Here is a 20,463-nt window from a genome sequence, read left to right on the forward strand (position 1 = left end):
ACGGGGTATGTATACAACTGGCAAGTGTACTGCGGTAAGGAAAATGCTGTACGTGACCACGGTCTTGCTCATTCTGTTGTTACATCTTTGTGTCTGCCTTTGTATAACACTGCCCGACATGTGTACATGGACAACTTTTTCACCTCTCCTGCTTTATTTCAGGATCTTGCCGACAACCAGATGGGAGCATGTGGTACCCTGCGGGTAAATCGACGCGGTGTCCCTGATGAGGTGAAAGCGTGTAAGATCAAAAAGGGTGACCCAGTTAAGGTTGTTGCGGATGACAAAATGTTGTTTCTCTCATGGTCTGATAAGAGACAAGTAAATGTCCTGAGTACAATTCACAATTGTTCATGTTTTTTGAAACGCGTGAAGTCCAAGACGCACCCCAACTTCCACCGAGATGTTCAGAAACCAAAGGCCATCGAGTTGTACACCAAGTACATGGGTGGTGTAGACAGGGCAGATAAACACCTGAGCCACTATCTCAGTATCCACAGGTGTTGTAAGTGGTGGAAAAAAAAGTTTTTTTATTTGTTAGAAGTTACATTTTGCAACGCACTGATTGTTTTGAGATGTTCAAAACCGGGCCTTCATGTCAAGCCGGAGAAAGTCCGACTTGCGGTCATTTATGGGTTGTTGGATGGTTATGAACGCTTAGGGTGCTCACGTGCAGGTAGACAAGTAAGTACCCCCCCCAGTCGTCTGACAGACACTTCCTGAACGTGACCACCACAAAGATGCCGTCTGGTAGCCTGGTCCGCAATGACTGTGTTGTATGTTCCGACAGAAAGGTAAAACGCCATCAAACCCAGTTCAGGTGTGCCAAGTGCTCTGTATCCTTGTGTGCCTTCCCATGCTTTGAGCGTTACCATACCCTCATGAATTTTAAAATCAAGTGCACAAAACAGCTCCATGAACCAGAGGATTAGGGCAAATCAAAAAAAAAAAAAAATTCTGTTGAAACAAAGACACACGACAGTATTTGTATATATATTGTTTATTTATTGAAATTTAATTCTTTAATTTATTTGACCAATAAAATAATTCAACAATAAAATGTATATGACTAAACACCCAGTGTAAACTAAACACCCAATATACTTACTGTTTTACTTGTTAAGGTTTTCTTCCGTCCGCAATCCTGTATATATGTACATAACATTGTTTATTTATTTATTTATTTATTTATTTGTTAATTGTTTTATTTATTTACTTACTTATTTATTTATTTAAATAACACAAAGAAAATATGATACATGTAATTAAATGTGTTATTAGGCATTCATAATGTTGTTTACTTGTTGATTTTTTAAAATTGTTATTTCTTGTTATTAAAAAAAAAAAAAAAAAAGGCTTTTTGCCAAAAAAAAAAATACAAAACCCAAAAATAATGTTTATTGTTTCATATACATAAGTTATTTTATGCATTTCTTAAGTATTTCAGCCATTATATATAATCAAAGTTAGGTACCGGCTATAACTGATTTTCCCCAAAATTAATCCAGTACTGAGGGGAAATAACTCCGACGAGAATTCAGTAGTCTAAAGGTTAATTTCTATTGCATTGTACCGTATATCTTCACCTATAAGTCTAGTTGTTTTTTTTATCAAAATATTATTTTATAACTTATAAGAGAATCTGAAAATTACACCAATTACAAATTGTCAATATAAATGTCAGAGAAAATTTTATTAAACTATCGAAACGATTTCTCTCTATATATGTATATATATATATGTATATATAAAGAGTTTCATTGCAAAACGCGATAAATGCCACTATACACACCCAATTCTAAAAACTTTTATTCCATAAAAACCACTCATTTCTCTGCAATCTGTGATATACCCTCAGACAATCGTATCACGTTTTACTGAAAACTGAATTTGAACTTGTGTTTGTCTACGTGTGAACAGTGGTGTTTGCATAATGGTTTTTAATACGGCGTTTATTGTTTAACTCTTCATATATAAATATCTCATTATCTGGCTGACTATAACACTACAAGCGACTTGTAGGAGTATATGATGAATAAAACACCCAAAACGCACCATAGCTACTGTTCAACAATGTATAAGCTGTCACCCCCTTGCAATCTAGTGGTCCCTGCAATGCATGTGCTATGAATAGTCAACAGAGTGCAATGAGCTAGTTGGAACTCACTTTAATGCTAGGTCAAATTCAGCCAGACTGAGAAGAAAAACGTCCGCTAGACTGGTTTAAGCGCATCACGTTAAACCAAATGGCCACGTCGGGAACCAATCAAATAGTTCACAAACGTTAACGAAACGCTTGCCTGTTGAATTTTGGATTAGGAATTTACATATGTTTCCGATCATGCCCAATAGAGCTGAGATTAAGATACTTTAGTAATAATGGTGTAGATACTGTTTTAATATTTACTTTTAATCTATTTTCATTTCACAAAGTATATTTTATTTTTTCCTTATTGTAAAAAATACTTCTTGAAAAAAATATCCAATATAGTCCATGGCAAAATAAATCCCGCTAAACAACGCTATGATTGTACAAAAACAAAAGAAACATCTACAAGTCACTTCTCCCGATTTGCTATCACATGTACATGCAATATTTCACTAACAAATAGTTGACCACCAATAATCCATGACATCACTATACCTACCGATATAACTATATTCAAGTTAAATCAATGTGCTCTAATGGTGTCGTTAAAAAAACTAACTTTAACTTTTAAATCAAGTTATAAAGTGTAAACAATTGAAAAACAAAAGTTCATCATTTTGCCGCCATTTTTTTACACTTGAATCCAAAGATTTGTTACTCTAATACTAATAGTAGTACAGTGCAAGCGTAATATGCAAAATGGTAACCAGTCTTTCATTAGTTTTAAAGGTTGCATATCGCCATTTATTTTTGCAAAACTTTAAAAGTGTAAATTATTAATTTAATTTATAAAATAATCACATAAATAACAAAAACAAAAAAAAGAATAAATAAATTTAAAAAAGTTTAAGAACACAATATCATGAAATAGATAAATTTAACCAAGTACCTACATTGAAAAATTACTAATTTGGTGTGGGGTGGGTAATACATGCATGCATTGTATACTTTATGCTAAAAAAGGCTCTTGTTTCTTTTTTCTTTCTTTATTATTATTTTGTTTTTATCCCATTGATAAGTAAATAAATAATGCTGTTAATTGTTGTAATAGCTTAGTAACGTGGATTATTTTGTATAACTTAGGTGGTTTTAGTGGAAGTTTTAATAGGTAACTTTATTTTAAACTTATGAAAATTATTTACATATTTTTCTAATCAAACCATAAAGTATGCCCAATGAGCCTGTCTGTTGTGTAAATTGACAAATTGATTAAACATGATCTCAGTATGAAAAATGTACATTAAAAAGTTAATAATTTTAATTTACTGGTTTTTCACCATGGCCAGTGAATTTTCAAATCCACTAGCCCTATATGGCAAGTGAATTATTAAAAAATGTCTAGAACCCCTGCTTTGATATACGAGTTGTGGTCCACTGGCTGGAATAAGAAATAGCCCAATGGGTGCATCGAGTGAGCACTTTACCACTGGGTACATCCTGCACAAGTTAAAGGGACACGCCCTAGTTGTTAACCATTGCGCCGTTGTTTTTCACTATTAAACCCATTTTTTTCACAAATAAAATTGCACTTTACTTACCGGTTATTATTTAGAATATACATTTCCATTCACCTGAAGTGTTTTTTGGTAATCCTGGTAATCCTGGTGTTTGTAATACCACAAAATGCATTTTTCGTATTTCTTAAAAAGCCACGTGCCTCTGAGAAAAAAACGTTGGGCAGACAAGGTCTAATCTATTTTTAGAGGGGATATTCCCATTTCAATGTCACAGACGTTGGTATACCACGTGACCATTATCATTTTGGTTCGGTTTGTTTTCTCGTGCACGGTTCGCGCAATTAACATCCGATTTGTTGTCGTTTGCTTGTTGTTCATTTGTGAGGTTTTTCTTCACAGTTCGTGAACATTTTCATTAACAATAAAGTTCAGACAAGTAAGTATCTCAATACAAAACGTTACAAACCCTTAAAACCAATAATTTTGCTAAGTCTTATGATATCTGGAGAGGGGATACAACCTTGGGGGGTGGGGGTGGGGGACACAAGCTATATTGTTACCTTTATTTAAATAGAGTAGGGAAAAAAACCCTTACATTTTCGTCCTGGGGAGGAGAAGTGCCTCTCCACCCCTGACGACGACGACTACTACTACTACTACCACCACCCCCAAAAAAACCAAAAATACAAAATGATGTCACTTCGGGAAAATGACGTCGTTTTGTCGTCTCTTTTTAATTGCGTTTGAAATATTTTGACATGGTCCTAACTTGCTATTCATGTAAATAATATTTTGGATAATGTGGATAATAAAGAAATTATTACACTCACTAAAAAACAAAAATACTTTTACAAAATGTAGCATTTTGATAAGCGGTTACACTGTGAAAGCTACATTAAGTTATAACGTTGCTTCACAAAATTACGTCATTCGATGTGCACGTGTAATCATTATGACACACATGGGTCATACTGGTTATATTTCCCTGAATATCTTGAACTATGTGGATAATAAAAATTTATATAAATCTTATAAATTATTATTCAGTTTTTACTATAATGAGGAACAGTGGCTAGGTACTTATTTAAAATCATTATAATGATGCAACATTAATCATAAGTAAAACCTCATTACGGACATTGTGTGAAATATAACGAAATTATACCCATTTTTGTGAGTAACTTTATGTCAAACATAACATTTATTAATTGTACAAAAATAATCTCTTGAAGTGTACCCTTGTTACCAACATTTTACTGCACAAACATACAAAATTAACTGACACAAGTATGTTTATATAGCTAATTGGTCTTTTCATTGTCTTGGCACTTCAGATTCATCATAGTTGCATCATGTAATCTAGTGGGAAGACATTTACAATTCAGAGGCATTATGAGAACTAAATTGGATATTTTTATAAATGACAACACTGAATGTTGATACACAGCCTGTTGAATCAGCGGCAACACGCTTCATAGCCATTACGATGACAACAAACATTATAATAACACGTAATTTTTAAACTCCATGTGCTTTTTTAACAATATAAATATCCCATAATTCTCACTTCGGCAAAGGTTAAACAGTCGGGACAATTCGGCTCGTTACATTCTCGGAAACCGAAAGTATATATAGTTGACATTTTCCGAATGAGAAAAAAGGCAGAGTTACTTCCCTTATGTTATTTTGGCAAAAGGGGATCAATTTTTGTTTATGCTTTCAAAAATGTCATTTAATGATCAAATACTGGGAGACTGCTGTGGAATCTGGGAGGGTTGACAGGTCTGGGCTGTTGGGTACAGGGTTCGCAGCCTGGTATACCGGCTCCCATCCAGAGCGAGTTTTAATGAATCAATGGGTAGGTGTAAGACCACTATATACACCCTCTTCAATCTAACTAACCACTAACAACAATTAACCCACTGTCCTGGACAGACAGCCTATAGATACCTGATGTGTATGCCCAGGACAGCGTGCTTGAACCTTAATTTGATATAAGCATGGAAATAAGTTGAAATGAAATTAATGTCAACTTTCAGCTTGACGTACACTGGATATCGTAACAATCTCTGGATAAATAAAGTCATTGTTAATGCACACAACTATGCATGCTGTACAGTGCTATATGCAGGGGTTTCCCTAGAGCGATAAGCCGACACGGCCCGTGCTCCCTTAGCCAGCCAAGTAAGCGCCTTCATGTCTGGTAAGCGCCTTAACTGCAGGACCGTGTCGGCTTAATTTGTAACATGTATACAAAACAATGGAGCTGTGATCCGTAACGTCATTCACCACACATTATCACACTTCCATTTGGTATCTCTGCAATTCTTTAGATGTTCACTTTGAGGTCCACTGATCGCACCATTTTAATTGTCGGCGGGCTTGTGCTGGTCATGTGGTACAGGTGATTGGCTACTACTAATTCGTCAGATAACTGCTTGTTGTAATAATGTCTGTATGCTTGGGAATTACGCATCAAGATAAATCAAAGAAAATACCTATTAATTGAATAAACATCTTTGAAGGTGAAATTCTGGAGTAAAACATGTCACCATTAATCCTGGTATATATTTACCATATCGAAACCGTAACTACATTGTTATTTGCTAAAATCGTATGCCTTATGATGTTTGTTTATTTTAATAATCAAGGTTATTAATTTTAACGACATGTATGACAGCAATGTGACGGTCTTTGAACCAAAGTAATAAAAACAAACCGACAATGCATGTCAATTTGAATACACATGCCAGTTCAGGGCCGAAAGACATGTAGGCTATCCCAAGGGCTGAGTTAGGCCAGACCGAGCGAAAACAAAACGTTCGCTACACTGGTTTGTGCGCTTCACGTTAAACCAAATGGACATGACGGACACCAATCGAATAGTTCGCGATCGTTAGGAAGAACGTTCGTTGGCTGAACTGAGGAAAGCTCTCGGTGCGCGAATGTACGTCACGCTTCAGAGTCAGCTGACATCGTTGTAGACATTAAACAATACGATTACACAGAAGTAAATCTTGATGTAAATCTGTAGGAAAACAATAGTTGTTTGCATCAATGAATACCTAACTGCAGTTTCGGTAATTTCCTTTGTCTTGGTTAATTTTGTACCTATGGTTGAGAGCACGCATGCAGATTGCGATCGCGGGAAATGAACATGCAGTAGGCCCTATTTATACAAATTGGAGTTAAACGTACACTGAATTAGTTTACAATAATCATATTTGTCAGATAATGTTAGATATATATTTGTAAAACTGTGAGGTGACATTTAATAAGTTAGCTAGATTTTAAAAAGACCGTAAATTTTAATTTTATTAAAGTTTTTTTATTATTAAAGTGCCTAGGTATTTTACAAGCAGAAATCACAAGCATTTAACACGACGCTGAAATCAACAGCAACAACATGGTGCAAATTATGAAATTGTTGGGTGTGGGGAATTGATGGGTTACTTTAAAAAAAAGTTTACCCCCCCCCCCCAAAAAAAAAACAACACAAAAAAAAACAAAAAAACAAAAAACAAACATGATTAGCTGGATTGAAAGCAAACACTTAACTGTTTTCAACCCACTACCCCACTTCTTTTGGCTTGATTTGTGTTATAATGATGTTAAATATGTAAGCGCCTTAAAAAAATCCTGGGGAAAGGCCTGTATATGGTAACAGCCAAACAGAGTTTTCACCATCTATTAAGGATACATTCAGGCACGGCAGAAGCAATTAGACATTGGCGGGACTGACTCAGATCGAGGACACAAAGCAAAGTTTCTAGGGGCATTTGGGGGTATGCTACCATGTAAAAATGTTGAAAACTAGATCTCATGAAATGCAATTTCCTGCATTCTACAAGTAAAATTCATCTCTGCTTTAAGATTTACTACCAATAGTATTTTTTATTCAAAAGTATTGCACTAGAGCCTCCCATCTCCCATCCCTTCTCCACCGTACTGATATTCCCTTTTGCTGCCATGGCAGATGTAATGAGATTTGACTGAAAATGGAATACTGCAATGTACAAAGGAGAAGTTTTAAAAATAAAAATTTTATTTGTTCAAATATTGTATATATGAACCATTTATGATTCTCATTTACTAAAAGAAAGAAATACTTCAAAACTTATTGGTAATTTTTTATGGGTCAACTTATTAACGGGTTGATAAAAAAATATGTTTTCTGGATTGGAAATTAGGGGTGAGGGGGGCGACTTATAAGCAATAATTAGGTTAACCCCAATCTGTGGACCAATCACATTACAGGTTTATCTGTAAAAATCCATTCATTACATTAATTGTTATTACATTGTGCTCTCTCACAGGTGAGTGATAAAATACAATAGATATCTCCTAACAAGTATAATATATAAAATTAATACTCACAATTTACTGTCAGTGTGAACTGTTTAGTTTTAAATGTTGATAAAAATGAGTTGGTCACTGTACACGTGTACACATTCCCTGTCTGACTTCTGTTGATGTTTGTCAGTTTTAACAGAGAGGTTGGTGAGATCGGCTGGTTTCTCAGAGTCCAGGAATAGGAACATGGTGGATTACAGCTAGCAGCACACAACACAGTCAGACTTTCTCCTTCTGCTACAGGCCCAGGTGATGTTGGACTGAATGTAATAGAGTCTGGACCACCTAAAGAATAAAACTGTACATATTAAATAATATCACATGTATCAGATGCTATAGTTACATGGTGGATTACAACTAGCAGCACATTGTCACAGTCAGACCTAGGTGATGGTCCTCTGAAAAACCCCCACAACAAACAACTGTATAGTCTTTTTTTACCATACAGCCTATTACTTTTATTCTGGACCACCTGAAAAACACAAGAGACAGTTTCACACTTGACTATTACCAGCAATATACTATTTCTCCATTGCACTAACCATGTCGGTGTAGAGAGAGTGTTTAGAAAAAGAAAGATTTGTTGTGTGGTATACTGTACAGTTAATATGTTTGTTATAGAAATTTAAAGGAGCTGTATCATCGATACAAGTGCCATATTGCGTTCTTTTTAAAATGTCTTCCTGATAAATAACTTATACCGCATAATCTTTGCATAAATAACTCAGAAATATCGAAATTGTAATGTTCCTTTATGACGTGTAAAGAGAGTCGCATTCAGTACAACTACATGTAGATTGTGTCTTGTCACGTCACAACAAATAATGTGAAATTGGCAAATCCACACAATCTAGCATAGCGTTACGGCGGGTTCGTCAGTAATGAACACATCCAAAACTATCTTTCTACTAGTAACTAAAATTGATTGGTTATATTTGTTATCGTTATATATTTGACTACATTTACATTTCAAAGCAACACTTCATTACATTTCAAAGCAACATTTTAAACCTTTCTCAGATTATGCTCTCATGTGTGTCGATCTAGCAGTAGGACATAAGTACTTAATTGACTCCATCACATATATGTAGGGTTGTAATGTAGCCAAGTGGTAGACAGCTCGCTTATCTGCAATGAGTCGCAGGAGCGATAACCCTTGATGCATTCATTTTTTTCCCTGCCCCAACATACATATATATATCTGTCTCTGTCCGTCTCTGTCTTTCTCTCTGTCTCTCTCTCTCTCTGTGTGTCTCTCTCTCTGTCCATGTGCTGGCACAGATACAGAGGTCTGTAACTTGTATAGTAAGTGTTTTTGTGTGAAAGAGAGAGAAAGAATTAGGAATCCCACTACCGTCATAGTCCTACCGATAGAGCTGCAAGGAATTTGTATACACACCTTCCATATACAGTACAGAACATACCATGATGTTTGATATGTGCCATTCCTGGGAAACTGATTGCGACCGAATGAGAACGCAATCGATCATACAACCCACAGCAACCCAGGATCTACTATATTCTACTTGCGAAGGAAGATGTCAGCAATTGGAAGACCCAGTTATATCTTACATTACATTACAGTTAGAATAGTATATCAAAGGCTGTGGTATGTGCTATCCTGTCTGTGGGATATGGTGCATATAAAAGTTCTCTTGCTAGTAATGGAAAAAATGTAGCGTTTTTTCTCTCTAAGACAAATATGTCAAAATTACCAAATAGCCAATAAATAATAAATCAATGTGCTCTAGTGGTGTCGTTACACAAAACAAACTTTAAATTTTGGAAGGGAGAGGGGGTTGTCAGTGTATAATCTTTGGAGTTGGTGATACTACCTCCTCTCCTCCACCTACATGTACCCCAGTTTCTGGTTGTTACGATTCTGCAGACTCTTCAAATGTGTTATCAATTCAAAGTGGTACAGACGTGAACATACAGATGTTATCTATATCGAAATACCCCGCGGAAAATTCGGTTAGGCGGGTCATTCTACAGAAAGTGTCACTTTTATGTCCCAGCACAATTTCTTTTTTATTTATATATAAAAAATTTAATTTGTTGTCTGTACCGATACCTTATTAATAATATCATCCTGTCGTAGCACTTTTTTCTCTCTGGTAATCAGCTTTGATATAGATTTTATTCGAGATTAATTGGTGTAAAATGTCATTGGTGTTACCTGTCCCAAGCACAACACTATACACAACATGCACTGTTAAAATATATAACAGAAGACATAACACTGAATACCTTTAATGTAATACGTACTGATACTGATGGCTGACTTACTCACTAAAGAAGGAATCTTGTAAATATTTTCCGTATTCAAAAGATGGTGGGCAATATAAGCGTGGAGTTTTATAACATTGCATGGTGTTACTGTATATACTTATGACAAAACAAGAAACTAAATGCTCTCTGGATGAAACATTCCACCGGTACATATCGGCCATCGAACTTATTTGTCAAAAACATCAGACATATGAACAGTTGTGAATAGTTTTCTTTAAATGTCATGAATGTGCTGTCAAAATATAAAAGTAGGTTCATTCACTGTCATTGGTGTTACGATCGTATGTATGTAATGGTTAATAATTTTAAGAAAATTTTTGTATGTTATTGTAGACATCGTATGTCTGCTACAACATGCACTTTTCAGTTTTCTCAACTGTTTCTTTAGAAAGCATGAATTAATTATGCACTTATTTGTCATTGGTGTTACCAGGTACTGAGTAACACCAATGACCATTAGTAACACCAATGACAATGCGTTTTAATAAGATGCCATTTTCCTCACTTTGCCTGTTTTTGAAGATGATTTGAAAATTAAAGGGACATAGTTGCATAATGGCACTTTGGGTAAAATAATGTTTTGCTGGAATGTAAAGAGTATATCTTCAACGTCCCTAACTGCGTTATGTTTGGTTCGCACAATTAACATCCGAGTTGTTGCCGTCTGCTTGTCGTTCATTTGTGAGGTTTTTCTTCACAGTTAGTGAAGATTTCCATTAACAATAAAGTTCAGACAAGTAAGTATCTAAATACAAAACTTTACAAACCCCTAAAAGCATTAAGCTTAGGCTACTATAGTCCATCCCATCCTTCTACAATTTAAGTGGGGTTTTATATGGTGGGGGCCGGGGTTAGGTTTTTTGATTAATAAATCCAGTTTGGTTTGGCGTAAGAAGACAAGTAAAAGTGTTTTGGAAATAAAAAATAAATACTATTTTTGTGTCCAATTTATAAAACAATCGGCTTCCAATTCCAACCACTAGCCAAGAAAACCCCACAGTTTAGGGCAGTTAAACGGGCAAGGAGATCCACTAAACATGGCACATCACCGATACCCAACAAATTAGTTGGAATTAGAAAAGTCCTGTTCAATCAGACCAATCCAACTCTTTACCAGTACTTCTACTGGCAACAGGCGGTAGCGACCATTCAGGAGGAGAAAACCCAAAATAACGTGACCGAGGTTATCTTCCATACTCGCCTCACCAATGGTGAAACATTCATCAAAGGCGATGAGGAAGCACTTGTAAACCTAGACACGCTATTTGAGTTTAACTCAGAGCCAAACAGCCAGGATACGTCTACAGTTAAATTAGTTTCCATTTCAATCCAACATTTGCTAATTCCATCCAAACCCACCTCCCAGTGGTCAAGTCGCATTACAAACAGAGTAGTCAGTGTGGGCGAGAAATCCACACAAGGATTAATGAAGCCATTAACAAAAAGAGCTGTCAACGGAGAGCAAAGAGCAGGCCACCCAAACTGACATGGCACCGATAATTCAATCCGCCATGCCAGCACAGGTCCATAGCTCCAATCAAACAGTCACGGCGGACCCCACAGAAGTCACGACGTCCGCTACCGAACATAACATTGCAGGCAAGATATCCCTGTCCCGAGTCAGACGTTACTCCCGATCCTATCGGAGGCCGGACTCAGGATAGGCGTGTTCGAAACCCTAGTGGTATATGGACACGTTAAACAAGTTACTAAGCTAAGCTAAGCTAAGCAGGCAAGATGGCCAGCCCTACGGCGGACCACGTCAATGTAGACACCTCAAATCAACTTACCGCTGACAGCCGAACTGTCACTCTAGCGGACGTCTCAGGAGCCATCAAATCAACAGCGTCCGCCGTGACTAGCGATAAAGGTAAACAGATTAGGAAAGAGACACAAAACGCCCACTCGGGGCAGATTAACAAAGAGAGTAAGAATGCCAGCCCGGTAACCAAACCAACCACGGTGGTGACTAATACCACACCCATCACTATCACCCCCTTCAGGGCCGTAGTTAGAAATAAGCGCCAAGCCAGGAGCCCAGAAAATAAGCAAATTAAAGGGGCTAGCACCTTCTTAAAAGGGAGCGAAACTCCCACTAAAAAAGCTAGAGTCGTTAATAATATAAAACCATCAGGAGCGCCCAAAAATAGTGGACCAGCACCCAAAAGCCCGGGACCTTTCTACAAGGAAATCCCTTGTAAATCAGGTAAAAATAGAAGCCAACCACAGCTTCAATGTGAAACTACAACTCAACACGACCGGTAAGGCACTCTGCCCGACCGGCTGTCCAACCCGATGTTGCGACAAAGTGGATAGTGAATCTCTACCAACTGCCGGCTGAAACCACCTCTACTCAAACCCTGCAACAAAACAACTCAGAACTCGGTATTCAGGAAACAACCACTTGGTCCAACGGCTATGTTCAGCTTTTTGCCAAACCAAAGTCGGAAAGACCAACCATCAAAATAAATGATAGGATACACCAGCTCATTCCATTTGAAAGGAAACCGAGCAAGTGTCAACATTGCCAGCAATGGGGACACGGTGCGGCTAAATGTCGCCACCATAAAGAACTCCCCACCTGCTACAGGTGTGGGCAGAAGCATGAGAGGAGCTCCCGGAACTCCCCCTGCACAAGGCCGATGCAGTGCCCTAACTGCCTCAGCCGCCATATGGCTCATGATACCCGGTGCCACCACTACCAAAAGGCGCTCCGTCAACTAAATAACCGTAAAACAGATAATTCACCCACCAGCAGCAAAAAACCTACAATGGGTAGGCCAGCAACCGCAGTCACAGCAGGCTGCTCATATGCTGAGAAACTTAAAACTTCAGCCAACCAAGAGGTCAACTAGCTTAAACTAGTAATAGAAACTTTAGTTACTAAAATAGCACTAATTGAAAATAACCTTAACTCAACCAACTTATAAAATAAAAATTAAAATAACTCAATATTCGGGTCTGGGCCATGGGAGATAAGTCTCCATACGCCAAAGGCCTCCATTCAATGGGACATGGTGCTGAACTCATACAATTTATTAGCACTAGTAACATCAAGCCAGATATTATTTGCCTGCAAGAAACTTGGCTAGGGACTGCATGGCACCAGTAAAAATAAAACCAAAAAACCTAAAACATTTAAAATACCAGGCTACTCAACTTACTATAAACATAGGGAAAATAGCACTAGGGGTGGAATAGCCACCTTAATTAAAAGTAATATACCACATAGCGAAATTAAATATGAATCTGTTAACGCCAACTTAGAAGTCCTAGGACTTACTATATATTAAATGAAAAAATTGAAATGGTCTATAGCCCACCAGGAACAGCACATAAACAACTAACTTTAAGAGACTACAATAAACTTATTAAACCAAACAATAATCTAATACTAGTAGGAGATTTTAACAGTCACAACACACTGTGGGGAGGACAGCACTCTGACGCACAGGGAGACATACTGGAAGAATTCCTCAACACGCACAACCTAGTATGTCTCAACGATGGCAGTATAACTTTCTATAACAACCAATCACTAACCACATCTGCCATCAACCTCACTATAACCTCTAATACTATAGAAGAAGAAATGTTTTATTTAACGACGCACTCAACACATTTTATTTACGGTTATATGACATCAGACATATGGTTAAGGACCACCCATATTGAAAGAAGAAACCCGCTGTCGCCACTTCGTGGGCTACTCTTTCCGATTAGCAGCAAGGGATCTTTTATATGCACCATCCCACAGACAGGAGTGTACATACCACGGCCTTTGTTACACCAGTTGTGGAGCACTGGCTAGAACGAGAAATAGCCCAATGGATCCACCGACGGGGATCAATCCTGGACCAACCACGCATCAAGCGAACGCTTTACCACTGGGCTACGTCCAGCCCTCCTAATAATATAGGTGCAAACGCCCAATGGGAGGTGCTCGATGCTCTTAACAGCGACCACCTCCCTATCTTAACCAGCTATAAATGTAACATGAAATATGCAGAAGAAAAATTTATACCTAAATTTAAATTCAGTAAAGCCAACTCGGCAGGCTTTACAAGCGATTGTAGCAAAATAAAAATAGAAAATAATCTAAGTATTGACGATGCTACCTCCAAACTTACAAATGAAATAATAAATATAGCAGAGAAAAATATCCCTAAAACTAAACAACCTAGTAAAAATAAACAAGTTAGTTGGTGGACGGATGAGATCAAAGCTAAATGCGGCTTCAGAAACAGGATGCGTAAACTTTAAAAAAAAACCAGGTAAACAAGAGTATCATTCTAAATACAAAATAACCAAAAATGAAGTATGTAAACTCATTATAGAAGCTAAACAGACCAGCTGGCAGACATTCTGCGGCGAAATTAATAATAGAACCTCCATTAGAGAAATGTGGAAAAAAGTTCAAGCTATACAAGGACAACGCGCGGCCACCACAGTCCTTCAAAAACATAAAACAGCAACCACTAATAAACAAAAGGCCGACCTTCTTAGTAAAACTTTTAGTAAAAATAGTAGTAATGAAAACTTCCCCAAACAATTTTTTGATAAACTTAAGAAAAATAACTCTTTACCAAAAACCGATACTAGTACGGCCAAACACCCTAACACTGATAACTTAGAATTTAATAAACCATTAACACTGATAGAATTAAAAACTGCTCTTAACGCTAAAAAAAAGTACCGCCACGGGGCCGGACCAAATTAGCTATACACTACTCAAACACATGCCGGACGTAACCCTAGAGGTAATGTTATCGCTCTTTAACCGAATCTGGAGGGAGGGCCAAATGCCCACTGCATGGAAACATGCAGAATGCTTTAGTCTCCCTAAAGCGGGAAAAGACCACTCCCTCCCAGGGAGTTATAGACCGATAACACTCACGTCCCACATGTGTAAAACGCTAGAGACTATCATTAATAAAAGATTAAACAACTACTTACTAGAAAATAACCTAATTACAAATGTACAAAGTAGATTTACATCTAAACATTCAACAATAGGCCAAATAGTCAGACTTCAAAATAGTATTAACGACGCCTTTCGCAAATGTAATAAAGTATTAGCAATATTCATAGACATTGAAAAAGCATTTGATATGGTATGGCAACAAGGCCTACTCAATAAACTACAAACTAATGGAATTAAAGGCAATATGTTTAACTTTATCAATAATTTTATTCATAATAGATCAATTTCAGTCAGAGTTAATGGCAACTACTCAGATAAAACTGAAATAATTAATGGAATACCACAAGGCTCGGTCCTACCACCAACCTTATTTAACATATTTATTAATGACATAACTAAAGAACTTAATGCTAAAGGTAAAATTAAATCAACCACTCCATTAAACACAGCACTGTTTGCCGATGACTGCGCCAAAATGGCGCACAGGCAGAGTTACCAAGAATCTATTTAATTTAATGCAAGCTGATATGGATAAATTAAATAAATGGGCCCTGGACTGGGGCATTAAGCTATCTGAAACTAAAACAGTTTGTATGCTATTCAATAAAGTCAACTCAGCAGATAACCATCAAATAACCTCAAATAATAAACCAATTCCAAGAGTTAACAAATTTAAATTCCTAGGAGTCACCTTCGACTCAAAGCTAACCTTTAGTGATCATATTAATGGTAGTACAATACCAAATAACTTCCGGCTGGGTCAAAGTTCGAGGTGCACCGAACTTTTGATAGAGAAGTGAACACCACAAGTCCTGTGATTGGTTATAAATGTGAGTGTGTTGGTTGTAAAAAATAATAGTTTCATCTGGGTAAAATAAATGTGCAATTTTTTTTCATCTAGTACCAACGTGTCAAGTAGCCTTGTGCTTGAAACATGTATGGGGTACCTGTAAAAAAAAGTACTAAAATTTTGTGCGAAACTAGGGTAGTCATAGACGCTACCCGTTATCTCAGAAACGAGCAGCTTGACCCCCATTTTTTTCTGATTCACTTTAAGCGTAAGGGGTGGTAGTATTTATATCCGTGGCGTTTATGTCGGTTGATACGTTGCAGGTAGGAGTTTTAGCCGTATATGTTACTATTGTCGTCTATGGGATTTGATTTGGTAGTGTACACCCTATAGCACATATTCAGTGCATAATAAAAAATATTATGATTTTGTCATTTTATTTAATTAAACTATACTGGTTGATTAATTAGCCATCACTCGATCATGCAAGTTCACAATGACCTTGACCTTGACAATAATCTCTGTACATGGCTCTGAATGGAGTTTGAATCAAAGTTAGCACTGAAGAAAAGTTGGTTTTGGCCTATAATTCATACTGTAAAGATTTCAATAATTTCTTTTTACATGGTATTTGACTTGCCATATACAACTGCTCTTAAATATGGTATTATATATAGGCAACCTGAACTAAGATTTTAATAGCAATTTATTTTTATATTAAAAATAGCATGTGCCAATAGTGGGTTAATGTCTTTAGTTTCCATAATTAACATTGTTAATTTTTTATGTATGAAATTCTGAAAACTCAAATTTGTAAAGAAGTTGATTTTTATTGTCATTTTGACATATTTATAGGGTGCTAAGTTACATTTTAGACAAATTTGTAGTTTTATGCAAAATTTAAAGTAAATTTGAAGAAAAACTTTACCAAAAACATAATTAAATTTGTTGTCACTATTGTGCCTTCTGTTCTTATTTGTACATAACAATAAGGTTGTTAAACATATACTTAGATCTCCAGATCATTTTTGTTTCTTAATAATCACTTAGTTAGCTCTCATGAAAAGCATTTTGAGTTTATACTAGATTCAGAACCAATTTTTTCAGATTTGATTATCTGCCTTGGATTAAGTTGATAATTTATTTTATTGTTAAAGCTGTATTACCTAATGTTACTAGCTAAATAAAATGCTGGATTACAGATTGTAGGAATACATCTAATGTACATATTGTATTCATCCGGATTAGAAAATAATGCAAGAAAATAGATGTTCGGGTAATTTTGTCATTTAAAAATAGTTTTTTTTCGGTAATTAATCAAAAATAAATGTGTTAAAGCTGCATGATTATTCCAGATATCACAACTATTAAAACCTCCAACTACAGTAGGCTATAAATAAAATATAGTCAGGAATATTGGTGGCTGCCATTGGTTTTGATGGTTCATTATGAAAATCAGCATGGCCGATGGATTTGAAATTCCTACACCTGGTAACTTGAAGACACCCACACCCAGCATACAGGATTTCCTCCCAACACTAATGTTCAGGACATTAAGTCATTACTTCATACAGGTACAGTCATGTTTGTGTTTCCTTCCTCAGACAGTGTATTTTTTTAATATTGATATTTCTTTGATGTGCCTGTTAAGGTCTTCATAATCTAGGGGTCAATCAAGTGCATGTGTTTTAATGGAATTCTTTAAAGGGGTAGAGGTACTCTGACTATCTTTGTTGTCTCTACATATATACCTGAGTACACACACCCAACTGAAAGTAAATATCTTCAGGAGTTTTATTTTAAAACATTTTGTTGTTTAATATGACATATTGCATTTGTACAAAACTATATGCAATATATATGCTTTTTGAGGGGTACATTATATTAGGTTGCACTGTAGAAACAACAGTTACAGTGAGGTTGTCAGTTTATGTCAGAATACACCAGATCCTGGTTGTCATAAAGACACATAGCTGGACACTTTTTGAAAAATGTATGTTATCAGTATAGGTAGTACAATACCAAATAACTTCCGGCTGGGTCAAAGTTCGAGGTGCACCGAACTTTTGATAGAGAAGTGAACACCACAAGTCCTGTGATTGGTTATAAATGTTAGTGTGTTGGTTGTAAAAAATAATAGTTTCATCTGGGTAAAATAAATGTGCAATTTTATTTCATCTAGTACCAACGTGTCAAGTAGCCTTGTGCTTGAAACATGTATGGGGTACCTGTAAAAAAAAGTACTAAAATTTTGTGCGAAACTAGGGTAGTCATAGACGCTACCCGTTATCTCAGAAACGAGCAGCTTGACCCCCATTTTTTTCTGATTCACTTTAAGCGTAAGGGGTGGTAGTATTTATATCCGTGGCGTTTATGTCGGTTGATACGTTGCAGGTAGGAGTTTTAGCCGTATATGTTACTATTGTCATCTATGGGATTTGATTTGGTAGTGTACACCCTATAGACATTGTCAGACAAGCTAAAAATACTCTAAACCTACTAAGAGCAATCTCAGGCACCAGCTGGGGAGCGCAAACAGAGGCAATGCTTATGGTTTACAAAGCATGTATACTCTCCAGGATAGACTATGGAGCCCAGGCTTACAGTTGCGCCTCCCCAAAGCTTCTGCAAAAACTAGATATCATCCAAAACCAAGCTCTTAGAACAATAGCTAAAGTTCCAGCTAATACTAGCGGCCAAAGCCTAGAAGTTGAATTTAACATTATGCCACTTAAATTCCGCCGTAATCTTCAACATCTCAATTACCATCTTAAAATCCATTTGCTTAAATTAGATCACCCAGTTCAGGGACTTACTCCCATAATAGCAAAACCAGGGCTTGAATTTAAAACTAATAAAAAAACTCAACAATTCATTTGCCACTAGGGCTAGTAAACTTGAAATAGAGGTAGGAATTGATAACACACCTGTGGCACTATACCATCTCAATCAACCAATTGAATGCCACACTCCATACCTAATTAAAAAAGCTACCGATGAAACCCCCTTTCCACCATTTAAGAAAGTTCTGTTTGAAGTCGCAGCTAATGAAAACTACCCTGAGCATATCCATATCTACACGGATGGCTCAAAAACCCCAGATAACGGTAGGGTTGGCTTCGCAATAGTTGAAGAAAAAATATCTAAACACTCTAGACTAGTTAAATAAGCCAGGCTGTCAGATAATCCATCAGTCTATACAGCAGAACTGACAGCCATCTACGAAGCGCTAATCTGGATTAAAAATAAACAATACTCCAAAAGCGTTATCTTCTCAGATAGTCTTAGCTCCATCCAATCACTACCAGGCCAGATATCCTCGCAGCTATCCACAATAAACTTCAAGAACTAAACCAGCTTAATTTAACAGTAGTATTCGAATGGGTCCCAGCCCATGTAGGTATAATTGGCAATGAAATAGCTGACTATGGAACCAAACCTGCACTTTCAATCACTAGTACAATTACTAGTACAATTACAGCGCTACCTTTAGGAATATCAGAACTAATGTCAAAAGCAAGAAAACACTACATTAATCAATGGCAGGCAAACTGGGACCTATCAACCAATACATGGCACTATAACATCAAGCCACTAGTCAACTCTATCCGACCTAAACACCTAAACACTTACGTGGAAAAACTAATTACTAAATTACGCATAGGTAAATCTTCAAAACTCAACAGCTGCTCCTTTACCAAACAAAATCCTGACTGAATGTGGCACCCGGGAAGATATGAAACACTATCTCCTGGATTGCACGCTACACAACATCCAGAGAAAACTAATGATAGAATCAATAACCGAAGCCAACCACAATAAACCAATTACTCCTATTTTTTTACTTAACCCTGATAAATATCTTAAACATAAAACCTTCAAAGCAATATATCAATTCGTCCAGTCCACCAAACCAAAATTATAAGTGCCACAGGCTGCCCGCCGTGCCAGCGTTCGGTCGACACAGACCACCAACCCGACTGATCACAGGCAGGATAGGAAACCGTAGCACACGCACTGGGCTCGTGGCAGTCATTAAAGTTAAAAGCTAAAAAACAAACAAATTTTAAAATATCGCAACCACCCGCCTGTACGTCTCCTGGAGGGAAGAGCGACCTTCTGCACTCGACCGACACGCACTCCAATCTGGGAGACCAACGAAGGGAATGTAGCGATCTATAACTAAGATAAATACTTAGTACACTACTTAACTCGTGACACCCGTGACTCCCTGGAAGGAACATCCACCCTACGCACTCGAACAGACTAGGTATTCCAACCCGGGGAGAGAACGGTGAAACGACAAAAGTAAAACCATATGCCTAAATAAACTAGCTGATACAAATACAGCTATAAATTAACAATTACTCAAAACCACCTGCCTGTACATCTCTCGGACTGAAGAGCGACCTTAAGCACTCGACCAAACAAGCACTCCAGCCCGGGAGATCAATGGCGGGATGGTAGCGAATGATTAATAACTATTAGATATGACAAT

General features: G+C 36.9%; 1 protein-coding gene across 1 annotated transcript in view; it reads right to left on the reverse strand.

Moving 5' to 3' along the window:
* LOC121391332 (carcinoembryonic antigen-related cell adhesion molecule 5-like) overlaps window positions 1-20,463 on the reverse strand; it is a 67,831-nt gene that overhangs the window by 35,548 nt on the left and 11,820 nt on the right. Inside the window, exon 3 of the mRNA XM_041522996.1 lies at window positions 7,984-8,244. Within this exon, the coding sequence (XP_041378930.1) occupies window positions 7,984-8,244 (261 nt within the window). The remainder of the gene's footprint in view (window positions 1-7,983; window positions 8,245-20,463) is intronic.

This window comes from Gigantopelta aegis, unplaced genomic scaffold (assembly GCF_016097555.1).
Source record: "Gigantopelta aegis isolate Gae_Host unplaced genomic scaffold, Gae_host_genome ctg2117_pilon_pilon:::debris, whole genome shotgun sequence".
In the NCBI taxonomy this organism is placed as follows: domain Eukaryota; kingdom Metazoa; phylum Mollusca; class Gastropoda; order Neomphalida; family Peltospiridae; genus Gigantopelta; species Gigantopelta aegis.